General features: G+C 37.4%; 1 protein-coding gene across 1 annotated transcript in view; it reads left to right on the top strand.

Annotated features, from left to right (window-relative positions):
- The window catches only part of STAG1 (stromal antigen 1), a 397,763-nt gene extending 379,249 nt beyond the window's left edge, over window positions 1-18,514 (top strand). Inside the window, exons 29-34 of the mRNA XM_055321295.1 lie at window positions 8,120-8,325; window positions 11,843-12,017; window positions 14,161-14,271; window positions 14,786-14,900; window positions 16,323-16,403; window positions 16,490-18,514. Of these exons, the coding sequence (XP_055177270.1) occupies window positions 8,120-8,325; window positions 11,843-12,017; window positions 14,161-14,271; window positions 14,786-14,900; window positions 16,323-16,403; window positions 16,490-16,513 (712 nt within the window). The 3' untranslated portion in view covers window positions 16,514-18,514. The remainder of the gene's footprint in view (window positions 1-8,119; window positions 8,326-11,842; window positions 12,018-14,160; window positions 14,272-14,785; window positions 14,901-16,322; window positions 16,404-16,489) is intronic.
- The last annotated feature ends 1,233 nt before the right edge of the window (window positions 18,515-19,747 follow it).

Genomic DNA, 19,747 nt, shown 5'->3' with positions numbered 1-19,747 from the left:
TCATTTTTTACTGCTACATATAGGTCACACTTCCCTATTTATTTGAATGTCTCATAATTTTTTGTTGAAAACTGAACAGTTTTGATAATGTTGCACGTAGGATATATTGTGAAATAATTTAGCTACTCATGATACTGATTTGCTGTGCCCCTAGATATTGATGTTGTTTGATCATTTGTTTAAAGACTTGGATGAACAAACTCTTTGAAGTCCGTTTCTCTTGCAATGTGCAGTCTCTGCTGTCCCTACTCAGATTTTTTTTCCTCTTGTTTATCATTTGGCGTGAATACCTAGGAGTCACCCCTATATCAGCATTAGACTCATTAATCAAAAGTTGCACTTAAACCTCCTGGGTCATTTAGATTTTTACTTTTTACTATTTGACATATGTGTGGCTTTTGAAGGCTGCTGTCACAGTTTAGGGGGTTTACTTTGTCCCATGGTCAACCAGAGGACTAGCAGCTTGGAAATCCCCTCTCTGATTGCTCCTGAGAAGGGCAGCCTTGGGTATGTGCAGTCTTCCAGACCAGGGAAGTATGTGATTTAAATTAATGTAATTCAATTTGGTTTTATTTGATTTAGCTTAATTTTTAGAGAAGTTGTGGTTCACAGCAAAATTAAGGGAAAGATACAGAGAATTCCCATATATCCCCTTACCCTAGCCTCCCCATTATCAACAACTACCACCAAAGTGATACCATAGTTACAATTCATCAATCTACCTTTGACCAATCACAATCACCAATGTTCATGATTACATGATTACATGTTCAACATTACATCAAGTTCACTCTTGATGTTGTACATTCTGTGGGTTTAGACAAATATCTAATGACATGCCTCCATCATTATGGTATCATGGAGTATTTTTTTCACTTCCCTAAAAATCCTCTGTTCTGCTTGTGCATCCTTCCTCTCCTCCCTAATCCCTTGCAGTGATCATTTTATTGTTTTATACTTTTGCCTTTTCCAGAATGTTATATAGTTGGAATCACAGAGTATGTAGCCTTTTCAGAAAATCTTCTTTCACTTAGTAATACACATTTAAAGTTCCTCGGTGTCTTTTTATTGCTTAATAGTTCATTTCTTTTTTGTGTTGAGTAATATTCCATTGCCTAGAAGTACCCCCAAATGATTTATCCATTCACCTACTGAAGGACATCTTAGTTACTTTCTAGTTTTTTTTATAAATTTTTTTTAAATTTTTATTTATTTATGATAGTCACAGAGAGAGAGAGAGAGAGAGAGAGAGAGAGAGAGAGGCAGAGACACAGGCAGAGGGAGAAGCAGGCTCCATGCACCGGGAGCCCGATGTGGGATTCGATCCCGGGTCTCCAGGATCGCGCCCTGGGCCAAAGGCAGGCGCTAAACCGCTGCGCCACCCAGGAATCCCAGTTACTTTCTAGTTTTGGCAGTTATGAATAAAAGTGCTATGAACATCCCTGTATAAGTAATTGTGAGGACTTAATTTGTCAGGTCTTTTGAGATGTGTGATTGCTGGATCACATGGTAAGAGTATGTTTAGTTTTGTTAGAAACTGCCAAACTGTCTTCCAAAGTTGCTATACCATTTTCTGTTCCCACCAGCAATGTATGAGAGTTTCTGTTCTGCATCCTCACCAGAATTGGATAGTGTCATTGTGTGTTGTGGTATTTCATTTTAATTTGCATTTCCCTAATAACATATGAGGTGGAGTATCTTTTCATGTGCTTATTTGCCATCTGTATATTTTCTTTGGTAAGGTATTTATTCATATCTGAAGGCCATTTTTTAATCAGGTTGTTTTTAAGAATTCTTTGTTAGATAGCAGTTCCTTTATCATATGTGTATTTTGCAAATATTTTCTCCCAGTCTGTGGTTATCATCTTTCTCTAGACAGTGTCTTTTGCAGAACAAAAGTTTTTAATTTTAATTCCCACGTCAACAATTACTATTCCAGGGACCTTGCCTTTAGTGTTGTATCTAAAAAGTCATTGCCAGGATGCCTGGTGGCTCAGCAGTTTAGTGCCTGCCCTCCGCCCAGGGTGTGATCCTGGAGTCCCAGGATCAAGTTCCACATCAGGCTCCCTGCATGGAGTCTGCTTCTCCCTCTGCCTGTGTCTTTGCCCCCGCTCCCCCTCCCCCTCTCATAAATCCCCCTCTCATGAATAAATAAAATCTTAAAAAAAGAAAAAGTCATTGCCATACCCTGGGTTATCTAGGTTTTCTTCTATATTGTTTTCTATAGATTTACATTTAGGTTATTAATCCATTTTGAGTTGATTTTTGTGAAAGATAAAAGGTCTGTCTGGATTAATTTATTTGCTTATGAACATCCAGTTGTTCTAGCACCACTTACTGAAGAGACTGCCTTTCTTCCATTTTATTGCCTTTGCTCCTTTTGTCAGAGATCAGTTTGACTATATTTATTATTGAATCAATTCATTTAATAGATACAGTCCTATTCAGATTGTCTATTTCTTCTTGTGTGAAATTTGACAGTTTGTGTGTTTCAAGTAATTGGTCTCTTTGATGTGGATTATCAAATATGTGGGCATAGAGTTGTTTATAGTATTCCTTTACTTTCCTGTTAATGTCCATAGGATCTGTAATGATGTGTTTTCTTTAATTTCTGGTATTAGTAGTTTGTTACCCTCTCTTCCTCCCTCCACCACCCCCTGAGGGCTGTCTAGAGACCAATCAATTTTACTGTTCTTTTCAAAGAACTAGCTTTTAATTTTGCTGATTTTCTATATTACTTTCTGTTTTTAATTTCATTGATTTCTACTCCAATTTTTATTATTTTCTTTCACTCTATTTTGGTTATCTTTTTCTAGTTTTCTAAAGTAGAAGCTTAGATTATTGATTTTGAATCTTTTTCCTTCTGGCATGTGCATCAGTGCTATAACTTTCTTTTAACCACTGCTTTCACTGCATTGCACAAATTTGGTATGCTGTTATTTTCATTTAGTTCCAAATGTTTTTAAATTTCTCTTGGGATTTCTTCTTTATCTCATGTGTTATTTTAAAGCATAATGTTTAATCTCTGTGTATCTTCCTGATAATGGTTTCTAGTTTAATTAAATTTCTAATTAATTTTAAGAGCAAACATTGTATGATTTTTGTTCTTTTAAATTTGTTAAGATGTGTTTTATGACCTAAAATGTAAACTCTTGATGAATGTTAACAGGTGAGCTTGAGAGAAATGTGTATTCTGCTTTTGGATGTAGTTAGTCTGTAGATATTAATTCTATCTAGTTGACTGATGGTGTTGTTGAGTTCAACTATGTCCTTACTGATTTTCTGGCTGCTGAAACTGTCCATTTCTGATTAGAGGGATGTTGAAGTCTTCAACTGTGATAGTGGATTCATCTATTTCTAACTGCAGTTTCTTTTTGCAGTTAGTTTTTGCCTCATATAGTTTGATGCTCTGTTGTAAGCACATACATGGTAAGGATTATTATATCTCTTGGAGCATTGACTCCTGTATCACTGTATAATGCCCTTCTTTATTTCTGATAACTTTCCTTACTTTGAAGTGTGCTCTGTCTAAAATGTAACTACTCTCTTTTGATAATTATTATCATCCATTTACTTACTTTTAATTTATATGTGTCTTTACATTTAAAGTAGATTTCTTGTAGACAGCCTATACTTGAGTCTTGTTTTTTTAATCCACTCTGACAATCTTCTACTTGGTGCACTTATAACATTGATATTCAAATTGATTACTGATATAGTTGGATTACACCTACATATTCCTTACTGTTTCTATTTGTTGCCCTTTTCTTTGCTTTTATTTTGTCTTCCACTCTTTTTTCTACCTTTTGCAAAAAGTTTTAATTGAGCATTTTATGATCCCATTTGCTCTCTTTTCTCAGCATGTTGATACTCTTTAAGTGGTTGCCTTAGAGTTTACAATATATATTTACAGCTAATGTAAGTCCACGTTTAAATAATACTCTATCATTTCATGGGTAGTATGAGTACCTTATAATAACAGAATAATCCTAATTCATTCCTCCTATCTCTTGTATCATTGGTGTCATTCATTTCATATATATATATGTATATATATAGCCAAATATATATGCATGTATATGATATATACAAAGCATACATAATCAAATACAATGTTGGTATTATTTTGAGCAAAAACTTGTTAGATCAGTTAAGAAAAATTAATGTTTTTATATTTCTTTCTTCAGTATTCTTTCTTTATGCAGATTAATGTCTCTGACCTATATTATTTTCCTTCTAAAGCATTTCTTTCTTTTTTTAAGATTTTATTTATTTGAGAGAGAGTGCATGTGTGGGAAAAGAGGCAGAGGGAGAGGGAGAGTATCTCAAGCAGACTGTTCAGAGTATGGAGCCCAATGCAAGGCTCTATCTCAACCCTGAAACCAAGTCTGATGCTTAACTGACTGAACCACCTAAGTGCCCTTCTAAAGCACTTCTTTTAACATTTCATGCAAAGCAGGTCTTCTAGCAAGAATTTTCTCGATTTTTATTTGTCTGAGAAAGTCTTTATTTTTCTTTCACTTTTTTTTAATTTTTATTTATTTATGGTAGTCACACAGAGAGAGAGAGAGAGAGGCAGAGACATAGGCAGAGGGAGAAGCAGGCTCCATGCACCGGGAGCCCAACGTGGGATTTGATCCCGGGTCACGCCCTGGGCCAAAGGCAGGCGCCAAACCGCTACGCCACCCAGGGATCCCTAAAATTACCCTTTAAAAGTGAAGGAAAGGGATCCCTTGGTGGCGCAGCGGTTTGGCGCCTGCCTTTGGCACAGGGCGTGATCCTGGAGACCCGGGATCAAATCCCACGTCGGGCTCCCGGTGCATGGAGCCTGTTTCTCCCTCTGCCTATGTCTCTGCCTCTCTCTCTCTCTCTCTCTCTGTGTGACTATCATAAATAAATAAAAATTTTAAAAAAAATAAAGGGTAATTTTACAGGGCACAGAATTCTAGTTTGGTGGAGTTTTTCTCTTAATCCTTTACTCCACTGTCTTCTTGCTTGCATGGTTTTTAAGGAGAAGTTAGACACCATAAAGTACATCTTTTTCTTCTGGCTTCTTTCAGGAGTTTCTTCTGATATTTTATTGTGGAAATCTGATTGAGCTTATGAAAATGTAGTACTTTTGTCATTTTTATCTTTTTTGGTATTTTCTGAGTTTCCTGGATCTAAGGTTTGGTATCTGATGTTAATTTGGGAAAATTCACTGTCATTTTTGTTTTAAATTATTGTTATTATTGTCGTGTATCTCCTTCTGATATTCCATTATGTTCACACCTTTTATAGTTGTTATTGTAGTCAGATGTTATGTTTTTTTCTCCATCTATATTCTCTTTGCTTTTCAGTTTTCAAGGATTCTCTTGCCATGTCCCCTAGAGCAGAGGTTTTTTCCTCAGCTGTGTCTAGTCTTACAAATAAGCTTACCAGAGGCATTCTTTGTTTCCTTTACAGTTGTTATCTCTAGCATTTCTTTTTGGTTCTTAGGATTTCCATCTGTCTGCTTTCATTGTTCATCTCTTCGTATGCTGTCTACTGTTTCCATTAGAGCCCTTTAGCATATTGATAGTTGTTTTAAATTGCCAGTCTGATAATTCTATTATTTCTGCCATATCTGATTCTGGTGTTTGCTCTGTCCTTCAAAATATATCTTTGCCTTTTGGTATGCCTTACAATTTTGTCTTGATAGCCAGACATGCTGTACTGGATAAAAGGAACTGCTGTAAACATTTGCAGTAATATATACTGTAAACCTTTAGTAATATGATGATGAAGCATGGGAAGAGAGGAAGCACTCTGTAGTCCTATAGGTCTCAATCTGTTAGTGAACCTATGCCCCTGGACATAAATTTCACAAGTGTTTCTTAGTTTTTTTCTTTACCCATAGTTGGGACAAAATGTAGAGTGGGCTGGAGTTGGGTATTTCCCTTCCCCCAGATCAGTTAGGTTCTGACAGTATCCCAGCAAGTTGTGCTCTACTTTACCTGTTTCTCCTGAAAAGACGTTTTATTAAGAATAATATACTCTGGGGCACGTGGGTGGCTCAGTCAGTTAAGCATCTGCCTTCAACTCAGGTCATGGTCCTAGGGTCCTGGGATCAAGTCCTGCATCAGGCTCTTTGCTCAGCGGGGAGTCTGCTTCTCCCCCTCCCTCCGAGGCCCCTGCTCTCTCTGACTCTCGCTCTCTCTTTAATAAGTGAATCCAAAAATAATCTTAAAAAAAAAAAAAGAATAATATAGTCTGGCAGATTTCAAAATGGTTCCTTTTCCTCTCCCCCTGCCATAAGTTCAGGGAGTTTCTTCTGATATTTTATTGTGGAAATCTGATTGAGCTTCTGGAGGTAAATCTCACGTTATGAAGAGGTCTCCCTATGACTGAGTCCCCTGAGTTTGGAACTCTCAGACTTGTCCACAGAGAACCTCTAACAATTTATGAATTATGGCAAATTTTCCTGCCGCAGCAATGGTGCTCAAGGTAGTTCTGTTTCTGAGTCTGTTCCAATAAGCTGTTACCTCCTGTGTCTTCCTTCCAGTCTTGAGGAAAGCTGTTTTCCTCTCTCTGGATCCAGGAAGTTGTTGATTTTTTAGTCTGTTGAGCTCTTTACTTGATAGGGATGCAGTGACAACTTCCAGGCTCCTTACATGAAGAACTGGAAACCAGTCTACTATGATTTTATCTTTAAGTCTGCCTTTCTAAGAGTTGCTTGTGGGTCATAGTTTATTTTTCAACCAGTGTTTGGGTAGAGGTTTGTATTTGAGCCCTTTGTGCCAGGGAGGCTTTCTCCCTATGTTGATATATCGATGTGGGGCATTGGGAATGATAACAAGACTGCCCTCATCCACTGTTCTTTTTGCCCATGAGTGGGTGCAGCTTAAGCATATGTGCAGATCCTTGCCAACATCTAGGATCATCTGTGATCCCAGGAGGGCTCTTCTTGGCTATCTTTTCCCTGGTTCTCTCTGTTAAATTTCTGACTGCTCTACTCTTTGTTTGGTTGCTGGGTAGAACTTTTATGCCACTCAGCAGGAGCTAGGGGTGTGACAGCATCCCTCTTCTCTCAGAATAACACCCTTTTCTGTGGGCAGGTGTCCAGGAGTAACCCCTAGCTCTTAGCTTGTCCCTTAGCCTGTTTTGCCTGAGAGGGAGTTAGTACCCGATGAGTAGGGAATGGGGAAGAAGGGAGCCTCCTCCCTTCCAACTACTGTCCAGAATAGAGCTTCTGCAACCCATCAATGGCCTACTTCTTCCAAGGTAGGTCTAGATGAGGAGCTCCCATCTTATCCGTGTCTATCTAGAGTAGAGCTCCTGGAGTAATACCTCCATAACACAGAGCAGTGGTGGGGGACGGGACAAGGGACATGGGAAGGGATTGTGGTTCAAAAGTGCTATAAACTGTTTTACTGAGATTTAGTAGATTTTCTTGAATAAATGTTTCTTTTACTTAGAACATATTTCTCTATGCCCTTAGGGCAACTAATAAATACTTTAAATAATTGTCTTTTATCATTTTTACCGGTTAAAAAGTTGTTATGCAAAGCTTCTCCCTCCACCATTATAGAAATCTGGCCCTTGTTTGAACACTTTAAAAGAAAATTCAATAATCTTGTGAGCTAAACTGATTTTTTTTTTTGACATTGATATAGGGCAGCCCGGGTGGCTCAGTGGTTTAGCGTGCTGCCTTAAGCCCAGGGCCTAGTCCTGGAGACCCAGGATTGAGTCCCACGTCAAGCTCCCTGCATGGAGCCTGCTTCTCCTTCTGCCTGTGTCTGCCTCTCTCTCTATCTCTCTGTGTCTCTCATGAATAAATAAATAAAATATTAAAAAAAAAAAAACACTGTTAACACACACAACCTTAGTAATACATTCACCTATGCAAAAGCATTCCAGTGCTCACTTCAGCAGCATATATAGTAAAATTGGAACAATAAACGTATTCCAAGAATATGTGAAGTAAAACCTTACATTCTCCTCCCTCTTTTCGAGAGGTAACTACTGTTAACAGTATAATGTATGTCCTTGGGGATTCTTCAGAACTTTCAAAGAGAGAGCCTCACTTTATTAAACAATTAAATTAGTGATTCATGAAGTGCTATCATGAAAATCACTGTTTCTTTTATTGTGTTTCTAGTCATTCATACCTAGAAAAATTCCTTACGGAGCAGATGATGGAAAGGCGGGAAGATGTATGGCTTCCACTCATTTCCTATAGAAATTCATTAGTCACTGGAGGTGAAGATGATAGAATGTCTGTGAACAGTGGAAGTAGCAGCAGTAAAACGTCCTCAGTGAGGAATAAGAAAGGACGACCCCCACTTCACAAAAAAAGAGTAGAAGGTAAGTCTTCCTTTATTCTGTGTGACAAGTAATTTCCTTACTGTTGCAGAGGTAAATAAAGTGGCAAATTTGTTGAAGCAGGATAATACTGTTAAGCAGATTATATCTTTGTATATTTGACACATACTGAGAGGTTAAGGCAAAAAGTTGGAAAAGATAAAGTGACACATAAAAGGGTCAAGGAAAAAGAAGTTGGAAGAGCATGAAACACAGAGGAAGATGGTGTAGAGAAAAAGAGCAAACAGTTTTAAAGGTTTATAAAATTGATTCCCATGTCATAGACCCTGTAATACATTAAAATTTAAAAGAAGAGAGTCATAATGTCAGTTATCAAAATTCATTCTAATGTAGAAGGGATTCTGATAAGTTGAGAGTAGACCTCTGCAGCAAATTGAATATACCAAAACAACTTTCCATTTCTACCCCATGGATGAATATTTTTGTGCGTTAAAATAATGATAGCCAACTTTGGTTTTATAACCCTCACGGACTGTTGGAAACAGGTTGCTGAGTTATCATGAATGTGTGATCATTGGTAGTTATTCATGTATCCAAAAAAGACTGAAAATTGCTTTGTTACAGCATTACTCTTAAACTAAGAAAACTCAAAGTAAACATGCTATTCCCTGAAAGAGCCTTCCACCATCTCCATGCTTTTCTTAATAAATGTTCTCCAGAACGAGAGAGAGGAAGGCAGTGATCTGAATCCCATTCCTCTGCTCCTTTTTACAACCTTCTGTTATCTTTCAGCATCTCACCTCTGCTTCCTAAAAACTAGTGACTCATGAAGGATTTTGCTACAACCTGTAGCAAAATTAATTAAAATTTAAATCTGTTTCTTTCATCATTGGGGAGGCACTACTGACTACCGATGAAGAGCACAAACTCTGAAATTAGAGTTCTAAAATTCATACTTGGCTTTCTAGTTTTAAGCTGTATGACTTTTGAGCATGTGATTTAACCTCCCTAAGCCTCAATCACTGATCGAATAAGGGATGATCAGAGTACCTATCTTGTAAATATTGTAAATATTAAATGAGATATTCCAAATAAAACAGTATATACACAGAGAGGTTACTTAGCAAAGAGCGTGGTACATAGGTAGCATGCAGTAAATGTTAGCTACTATTGTCAGAATATCAATACTTCAAAGAGAATAAAAGATACGAAAATATTTACAGAATTAATGTTAAAGATTTTCTTTCAAGTTTTACATTTGGGACTGAAAATCTTTTTGGTCCAGAGAATGAAAATACTAAACTTTATCTTTGTAGTATAGGTTCCTAAACTTTTCTCTAAATAATGACTCCAGTCACTTGCTTTTGAAAATGCCTTCTAGAGCATCATCTATCAGGATGGCCCCCCAACCCACCCAATCCATCCATCCATCCGTCAATCAATCTATCTGGATTTAAATCCGGATATATAGATATTCCTTTAGCTTTTTCTTAGATGTAATACTCATTTTAGCCAACATTCATTAAATTCTTGCTGTGCACCAGGAATGTGTTAGCATTTAATCATTTACTTAACTAACATCTGTAAAGCACTTAGGTCAGTCCGTGCCACACAGTAAATGCTATATAAATGTTTTATGAATGAACTGTGAGTTCAACACTATTATCTGTATTTCACACAGAAGAAACTAAAGCTTAGAGAATTTAACCATATAAAATTCACTAATGGGGCAGTCAGTATTATCTTCAGGACAAAGAAAAGCATATATGGACCAGATAATTTGGTTGTTGTTAAATTGCAAAAAAGAAAACCTGCTTTTTGTCAGATTGAAATTTACCAAGAGACTAAGGTAGGTCATGTGCCCAGAATCCTTAGGCAGCAGTTTTATCTGTTTGGAATAAAAATGAGAAAGCTTTGCAAGAAGTGTATTTATTGAAGAAACCTGAAGGGTTAGGAGGATCTCTTCAAGAAGAGTGAATTCTTCTTGAAGTTAATTCATTAAGTCTTTACCAAGCACCTTTCTAAGATCTGTGGGAAATGCTGGAGATTAGGTATTAATAAAAATGTTCACAGTCCAGATAGGCAGATGGGAAGGCAGAGAAGCAAGCAACTTTAGTACCAATTGGGAAGCGCTCTGATGGGCCAAAAGGTTTTCTGGAATATAAGGGGAGTGATCAAACTCTTAACAAATCAGGAAAGATTTTCTGGAAAAGATGACATGTAGTAGAGCTGAAAGATAGGTTTACCAAGTTAATAGCATAAGTGATACCATTCTTATAAAATTTTAAGTGTAGTAAAAATAAAAGTTAGGAATTAAATATTGAATGAAAAGTGATATGAATAAAAGAAGATGGAACCTCTTTTTGCTGATTAACTAAAGAAGGGATTAAATAGTGATCTTTGGATCAGTGGAATGACCTTAGGTAAGTATTTCCAGGAACCAAAAAGCTGATCTAGAACATACACATGTGTCTGACAATTTTTAAAACACTGAGAGATGAAATGTTTGATAGCAAATGAGGAATCTAACATGCTGCACAAATCTCTGAGATTTAATGGAGGAAGAAAAACAGATTCATACTGTGTACTTTGTGATTTAAATTCTTTTTTTTTCTTTCATTTAAATTCTTCAGAAGAGTAAGCATAGTAGTAATACTTTTAAGTCTTCACATATTAAGAAAATTACTTAGAATGTTTATAGTAGGAGCTTTATAATTATGTAAGATTATATCCACCTATAGTTTAGATACATAAATACTGCTTTAATATATTCACATCTTTGTAAATGATCTTCAGAAGAAGGAAGAAACAGCTCTTGGTCCCTTGAAGAAATTTAATTCTAATTACAGAGATAACATATACACTTGACAAATCACCTGCCATTCCAAGCCAACGTGTAATTAAATCCTAAGTAAGTAGGAATAATTGTTTCCTCCAGAGGTTAAAAGAGAACGGGAAGCAGGGGCTGGGCAGGGTGATTAAGGAGGGCTTCCTGAAAGATGTAGAACTTAGAAGCATGAAAACAGCCTCTTAACCCATCCCCACATGTACAACCTAGCAGAAAGAAGTATTTCTCTGGTGACAGTGTCCGAGTTATGCAGTGGGATTTACTGATTTCTCTGTAAAGGCCTGCCAGACTTTAAGTGCTGCTACTTGAGGCTCCTGCAAAAGCCTAGCAAATAGGCCCTTTATTGCTTGAGCAAAGGAGGTTAGAGGGGTCTCTAGCTGGCCTAATTCTTCCCCTTCTGCAGTGAATTAATCCTTAGAGATGGAGAGACTTGAAAGCAAGGAAAAGGTAAGGATAACATGTTTGATTATAATATCCTACATCCATTTAATCCTTAAAACTATAAGGTTGAGTATTGATATCCTCCTTTTGTATATGAGAAAACTGAGTTTGGAAGCTCAGTAACTTTCATAAAGTCACACAAGTAAGTGGTATAAGTGGGATTCAAACGAGGCAATCTAACCCAGGAGCCATGTTCTGCAAGTCTGTGCTGTGACTTCTACCAGAGTTCACTCCACTCAACATTTTGTGACTCTAACTGGAATTTTACAGATGAAAGTCTGGATAATACATGGCTAAACAGGACTGACACCATGATTCAGACTCCTGGCCCTCTGCCAGCACCACAGCTCACTTCCACTGTACTGCGGGAGAATAGCCGGCCCATGGGAGAGCAGATTCAGGAACCTGAGTCTGAACATGGTTCTGAACCTGACTTTTTACATAAGTAAGTAGTAAAGATTCATTTTCTTGTTATAAAATCCTTAATTGTTAAAGAAAAGCTATCAAAGAAAAACTTTATTTGTTAAAATATTATTGATTAGTTCATGAGAAAAAAACCACAAGCAGAGGCTATGTATTTTATATTAGAAGATACATAATAAGTCTGCCAGCACTTGTGGATATCAGTTAATCAAAGTCCAGAGACCTTTAAACTAAACATGGTGCCTCGATAAGTGCTGATTTCAGTTGAAGTTTAGGGATTCATTGGTCTGTTTCTTCTCAGAGACTTATGAAAGAGACATGCAGGTTATTTCCCTAAGAGTCTCTGCTAAGGTTGTTACTAGTCTGGACACCAAATAAATAGACTACTGCTTTTATCATCCATTTAATTAACAGTACTTTGGGTCAAGATTATATTCTAAACTGTTATGGATGAAGGTATTTGTCAAGATATTTGATAAATTCTGGGAACAGTTGCCCTTTCCCTAAGAAAGCAAGCCTTACCTTTACCCACACTAGTAATTAATCTGTTTTCTAGTACCAGGGCCCCCAAAATTTTGGAGAAGGCAAGATGATGATATGACTTCTGCTATAAAAAAACATAAAAAAAAAAACTTTAACTTTTTCTTTGTTGTTTTCCATCCAACTTTTAAGTTGTCCTATCTCCTTGTGTTTCTGTTCACATTAGGGAAATGCTCTCAATTACTCTGATGGATGAGGGAGAATTTCCAGTTGACCTCAACAAATTTAGCAGGTTGAAAATGAAAAGAGGCAGTGTTAGAAGTATTCAGATCCTGGGTTTTCATAAAGCGTCTTTGCTCAAAGGGTCTGCATTTCTTCAAAGCTAAAATGATAGTCGTTGTCAGCCACTGCATAACAGCATCCTTAGAGAGAACTTGCCTTATAACCAGCATTCCCACCCTACTTCCTAGAGGCCGGATTTTTCCTTATTTGAGCACCCTACCTTACTTCCCTGACTTTACCATTTATTAGTTCCTCCCCTCTATGATCTACTTTTCCCTGCTATAGGTTTATCCATTTAATCAAAGTGCTAACACCACATGATATAAAGACAGCTGCTCAGAGAGAACTTCATGTGGCAGATGTTATCTACCAAAAACCATTAAGGTTTACATCCTGTAAAATCCCCAAGAGGCATGTGTTTATGCAAGTGTCCATGTGCCAGTAAGTATAGAGAGCAAGTGACAATTTAACTCAGCATGCACCTCACTCCAAATCTGTTCAGAAGGAGCGAGAAAAAAATGTGTTAATTTTCGTTGTTCAACTCTAGAGAGCTCTGAGCCACAGGACCAGGATCATTTCTGCCCCTTAGGGGCCTGGCTGTCCAAGTAGGAACTCTTGTTTGGCAGAGATTTTGGGGAATGAAGCTGATAAATTAAGCACTGGTAGGGGAGGGAAAGATTTTACCCAACTCTCTTAGGATCCCTGACTGGGTCTGAAGATTTAGACAGATCAAGAGGAGAAAAGCATACACATTTTATTGAATTCTTTACATGTACATAGGAGCTTTTACCATAGAATGAAAACCTGACAAAGTTATCAAGGCAGGAAGCTCTTATACATTTTAAACAAAGAATAAGTTTATGAAGAATTGATAAGACCAAGGGGATTTGGACTACGAGTAGTCTCAACTGAGACTATGTAGTCCATATCTTCTTTAATTAATTAGGAAGATAAGGTTGGTTTAACAAGGTTTGTTTGCAGATTCCTCTTGTGCCATCTCTGGATTGGTAAGAGTCTGTCTCCCATAAAATGAGAATTTATTTCCTGCCTTAAGGCAGAAAAGGAGGAGCTTTTTCTGTGTTCACTCCTTCTTAAATGCCTTCAGCTCAAAATAACCTGTACCGTAGAGGCAGTATCTTGAAGTGACATACTTTGGTTTCCTTTACACCTAACAAGCAGCCACAACCAGCATCTCTTGGAGACTTAGGCATCTCTTTGGGCAACTACTGCCATTTTTGCAAAGGTAGGTCCTTCAATAATGATTTGTCTCACCCTTGACTCTATAATAAATCCAGGTAACTCCTCATACATTGCGAGTAGGCCAACCAACTATGGCCTTCTTAGCACGGGACTGATTAGCTAAATTTATCTTTTGTCACAAAATGAATAATGTATTCTCTTAGTCCTCAGATGCAAATTTCTTGGTTGGGCCAACCGAAATTAGAAGATTTAAATCGGAAGGACAGAACAGGAATGAACTACATGAAAGTGAGAACTGGAGTAAGGCATGCCGTGTAAGTGTTATCATCAAGTATCACAAGAACATGACTATGTGATGCTGGTCATTTTGTGGAATGACAGCTTTCCTCAGACATTTGGACTCAGAAGAGGAGTTAATCGTAATTAGTATAATTCAGTATATGCCACGCAATGTAGGATAGAAATAGAGGGTGTGAACTTTTGAGCTTTCACCATTTATATCCTAGTGCTGCCACTTGTCAGCTCCATGGCCTTGGCAAGCTCTAAAATCTCAATGCCTCGGGTTCTGCATTTGTAAATGTGGGATAATGATACCAATCAGAGTTTTGTGGAAATTGATCATAGCTAAGTAAATGTTAAAAAAATCTTGAATGAAACAAATAAATGATCCTTACTTACCTTAGGAGTTCAGGTTCATAGATTATGCAGCCTGTGGGTTGTGACTGGAACCTATGCTTTCATTGGTTAGAAGACCTACTGTAAGAAAGAGCCAGGACTCCAAATTCAAGGAGTCTGAACATCTTCCTGATCATGCTTTTTCCTTATCAGTCGGGGCTTAATGGAGGAAGATGCTGAGCCCATCTTTGAAGATGTGATGATGTCATCCCGGAGCCAGTTAGAAGATATGAATGAAGAGTTTGAAGACACCATGGTTATTGATCTGGTAAGGAAATTTCCATACATTTTATTCTCTTAAAATATGTGAAAGTGTTGGTGTAAGATGATGCTCTTGTTTTCAGAATCCCATGGGAAGGAGAGGTGTGAAGGTTGTAAACATGGCAGCAGGCAGGACCAGTGTAATGCTTATTAGCACATTTGGATGAGCTTGTATTTTTCAAGCCTGCTTTCCTAGTAGTCAGATTTTAAATTCTGGCAATAACAGGAACTAGTTCCTTATTACCTTCCGGAGAAGGGGCTCACACTATATCTTTCCGTATAGAGTGTGCATCTGTTCTCTTAAACTTGGAATCTGATGATACAGTGTGTTCCAGCACCGAATATGAACCATATTTGTTCAGTGTGAAAAAACATCTTTGAAATAAGGAAACCTGAATATGGACTAGGTATAGATGATATTAAGAAATTAGTGACTTTGTCAGGAATAGTAATACATGGTGGTTATATTTGGGTTTTTTGTTTTTGTTTTGGAATTTCCATCAGAAATTCATTTTGAAGCAGTTATGGGTAAAATGACATAGATAAGAAAAAACAGTGTGGAGACTCAATGAAATGAGATTAGCCAAAGGTTTGACAGTTGAAGCTAGGTGATGGGTACATCGGAGTTGATTGAACTTCTTTATGTATTAATTTGCAAGGGCTGCTATACAAGTACCACTGAATAGATGGCTTAAACAATAAAAATTTTCTAACATTTCTGGAGGCTATAAAAGTCTGAGATCATGGTATCGGGGAGATTGAGGCTTCTCAGAGATTTCATTGAGACTTCTCTCCTTGTAGATATAGATGGTCAGTTCTTTGGTCTTCATATGATCTTTCCTATGTGTCTCTTCTTAGGAGGATATAAATCAGATTAGAATCCACTCGTATGACCTCATTTTATTCAACTCAGTATCTTTTTATAGGTCCTATGTCCAAATAACATTCTGAGATCACATTCTGAGGTACTAGGAGTTAGGGCTTCAATATGTGAATTTGGAGGGATGTAATTTAGTTCATAATGTTCTGCCTTGTAGGTTTTAAATCTTCTATAATGAAAAGCTTTTCTAAGAAATATAAAGGATATCATGTCACTCCATTCTCTCCCTTCCTATCTGTAGCTTTCCATCTACCTGCTTTGGGGAATTGAGAGATCAATTTTATAATCATTCCATGATTCAAAGGCATGTTCTATGTTTGTAGGCCCCAAAATTATATATATGTATCTACATATTCAGTTTATTCATTGTAATTTGAAATCCTTTTTTTTTAAAAGTGTATGCTCCATGTAAAAGCCACATTCTTTTTCTTTCAAAAGTTGATCTTCAACAGCTCAATTTTGTGATACCATCAGAAATATTAGCACCTTACTATCACAGTTCATTGTCTTAATGTATTGAAAAAAAAATATTTTGGCTTCTCTTTCCAGCCCCCATCAAGAAATCGGCGAGAGAGAGCTGAGCTGAGGCCAGATTTCTTTGATTCTGCAGCTATCATAGAAGATGATTCAGTAAATGTTAAATTAATACTGCTTTTTATTTATGGTTTCTGGGTCTTGTTTATGCACAAAGTTAATTGTGTTTCTCATTTTTCTAGGGATTTGGAATGCCTATGTTCTGAAGTCTGAAGAAAATTTACAAATCTGGAACTCTATTATTTAGAGCTAGAGGCCTATATACTGTGATAGCTTGTATGGGGGAAAAAACACTTTTGATGTGATCTGATTTGTTTTTTAATCAAATGATTGAGGTCAATCCCTTTTTGTAGTGACAGAAGAGGAGCATGTAAATTACCCAAGGGAATGTTGGTGAATGTCACCTCAGAAAGACTGACCTGAAAAATCATTTGTGTCCTAATATTGGACTTATCCCAATACAGATGTGTGTGTTTTTCTGGAGGGAGGAAAAAATTTTAAATTTTTAAAACCGCTGTCAAGATAAACACTGTTATACACCTGTTTTATGAAAACTCAGCATTGAGTAAAAAAAAAAAAAAAAAAAAAAATATTTTTAACTTTATTTTCCTGTTGTACAATTTAAAAACCGTTTTAACATTTTGCCTTTTTATGTTTTAAAAGCTAACCATTTTTATTAAACCTATGAGTAAGCAGCTCATCCTAATTGCCGAAGAGTGTTTTGGAGCTCACTGGATTTGGTTGACCTTGTGGAATACAGAAATACGGAGGAGCAGAATATTGACAAGCTAAGATGAAATTCTGACAGTGCATCTCTGCCAAAAACCACACACCCTCTGTGGATATGGATTCCCTGATTTTATATACTCTTGAATAAAAAGGTTTATTTTTATTTATAAGGGGGCATAAAATAAGAAATGTCCATGCAGCCATTTTCCAACAGATGCTGTACACCATTCATTTTATATAGAATAGGGAGATTCAAATACAGTACATTTTCTATTGGTATTTGTTCTGTGCATTTTTAGCAACTTCTACCAGCAAATAAAGTATTCTCAGAAAAACAAAAATGGTTCTCAAGTTATCAGTTTGCTGTTTTTACTACTTATTTCATGCCCTGCCAAATTCAAATTACATAGACTTCCGTTTTCTTAAAAAGATAATCATGAAGAACTTCTTTGCCATTCAAAAATAATTTTAAGTGTAACATAACTGTGTCTACTTCCCATGCACTTAATACCTTATGCGCTAATTTTGTGAATTAAGTTTACCAATTATAGAAGTATGTGCTGCATAGAAGTCTGTGCTTAGAGGGTGAAGTTCCTAAGCTTACCTTGAAATACAGCTACATTTCAGTGTTAAATGTGCATATTAATTATTTGGGGGAAAGAAATTATGAATCTTCAGGACAGCCTTCAATGGTTTAGAGTTACAGTCTACTTAGACTTTTATGACTTGCTGCTATTGTTTTAAAAAGCCCAGTTCGTTTCTACCTTTCTGATTTTTCAAAGTAAGCCTCAATTCCAAACTAATCCATCCACACCTGTTTCTGGGCTGGTTTTTAAAGTAGCTGCAACAGAATCATGAGGCTTTCCCTTCTTACCAAAAATGAAAAGCATTTTTTTTTACTACTCTGTGCACCCAATGATTATTTTCTGCTGGGAAAGCAAATGGATTATTCATTCTTTTAGTAAACACAAAACGAATTTTTCTCAATATTTGTACAGTTCTGAAAAACCTGGTCACCAAAAATGTTACATCTGCTGATTTTAGCAATTCCTGGGCTCCAGTTTGAGGGGCTGGGGTCTCACTTTCTTCCAGAAATGTGGGCCTCACTGGACATGAAGGGGCAGGAATAACTGGACTGTCCATCACTGCCAGCCCTGCCTACAGTTCTGGCCAAGGAGGAAGCTGGGAGGTGCCCTGGCACATGCACAGAGTGATCCTTTGCTTGACAGTTTCATGTGGAAAACAGATGCTGACTTAGAATTGTAGACTACCATGCAACAAAAAAAAAGGCTTAATATCTACTCCAATGGGTTTGCAGTTCAGTTTGAAGTCAATCGAATTTTTGTATTTTCAGTGTCTCCTTGATTGGTTTTGCTAGTAATTCTGTAAATTGTACATTTGCAATATGAGGTTTTTTTCCTTTTGTACAATTTGAAACTGATGCTTCACCTTTCCTTTAATAAACTATTCAAAATCAGTCCTGTGGTAGTCATCCTATTGTTGTTAATAGGTAAAGTGTTAAAGAGATGATTTCTGTCCCCCTGCTCGAGAGCTTGCTTATTCCTATAATTTGTTAACTAATGGGAGGTGGGTTTTTTTTTTTTAAGATTTTATTTATTCATGAGAGACAGAGACCTAGGCAGAGGGAAGAGGAGGCTCCCTGTGAAAGCATGATGTGGGACTCGATCCCAGGACCGCAGGATAACACTATGAGCCAAAGGCAGACACATTCAACCACTGAGGCACCCAAGTGTTCCCCCTCACTTTTTTTTTTTTTAAGAAATTTAGGACTCGTTCAATCATTTTCTCTCGTTTTGTGGATTTCCCTGGAGAAACTGTGGTTTGAGAGGAGGTCCCTTGCAGGCTGAGTTTTGAAGGATGTATTCGGAGTTTGTAGCTTGGATCCTTCTCCTGCCCGAGATCTAGCCCCTAGACTTATGCATGATTACACCCAAATAGCAGCCCTTTAAAGATCACTTGGATTCTACAAAGCCATGTTAGAGTTTCTCTTGACATTGGTGCCAGACATCACTCATAAAAACTCATGCCCTACACTTTATGAGCCTGCCCTTGTTCTCTGGGCCATGTTCATTACATGGCCTAAGATGTCTGCGCAGAAAGAGCAGGGATGCAAGAAAAACTCTCCAGGCAGCCAAGGAGGAAGGTAATAAGGAAAGGGTCTCTGTGGTAGCTCATCTTTAAGACTACAAGGTAATGAGATTGGACCAGAGCTTTATCCAGTGTGATTCTATCTTGGGACAAACTTGAAAGCTCCCAGATGTGGTTTGACTATGACTGTATTTGGCCCTGCTTCCAGAAGAGAATCCATCAAACAAGGAGCTGTTGTCTTCATGGAAAACAATGGCTCAGTGCCCTTACCTCAGGCTTTTGATGCCAAGCCAAACTCAGGTAAGGTTCCATCTATGCCTTGCTCTGTTGGGATCTTTATTATGCATCGCTTTTTGCCATCAAAAGCTCTACTACTGAGCTACACCCTTAGACATCACTTTTTGAAGGACAGCTTTCTGTTCTCACCAGGAGAGAGGGACATCGTCAGAAGGCTACTATATCTACCCAAATGTGCTGGCTGGAGTCCACAGAGGCCCCAAACTGAGGCGCTGGCCATTAAGTGACCATAGCTCCTGTTTGGAATAGGGGAGATCATGCCCACAGAGGTGCAGCAGGAGGACCAGTGGTTCTTACTAAAAAAT

This window comes from Nyctereutes procyonoides, unplaced genomic scaffold (genome assembly GCF_905146905.1).
Source record: "Nyctereutes procyonoides isolate TBG_1078 unplaced genomic scaffold, NYPRO_anot_genome, whole genome shotgun sequence".
NCBI lineage: Eukaryota > Metazoa > Chordata > Mammalia > Carnivora > Canidae > Nyctereutes > Nyctereutes procyonoides.
This window is presented reverse-complemented; position numbering and strand designations above follow the sequence as displayed.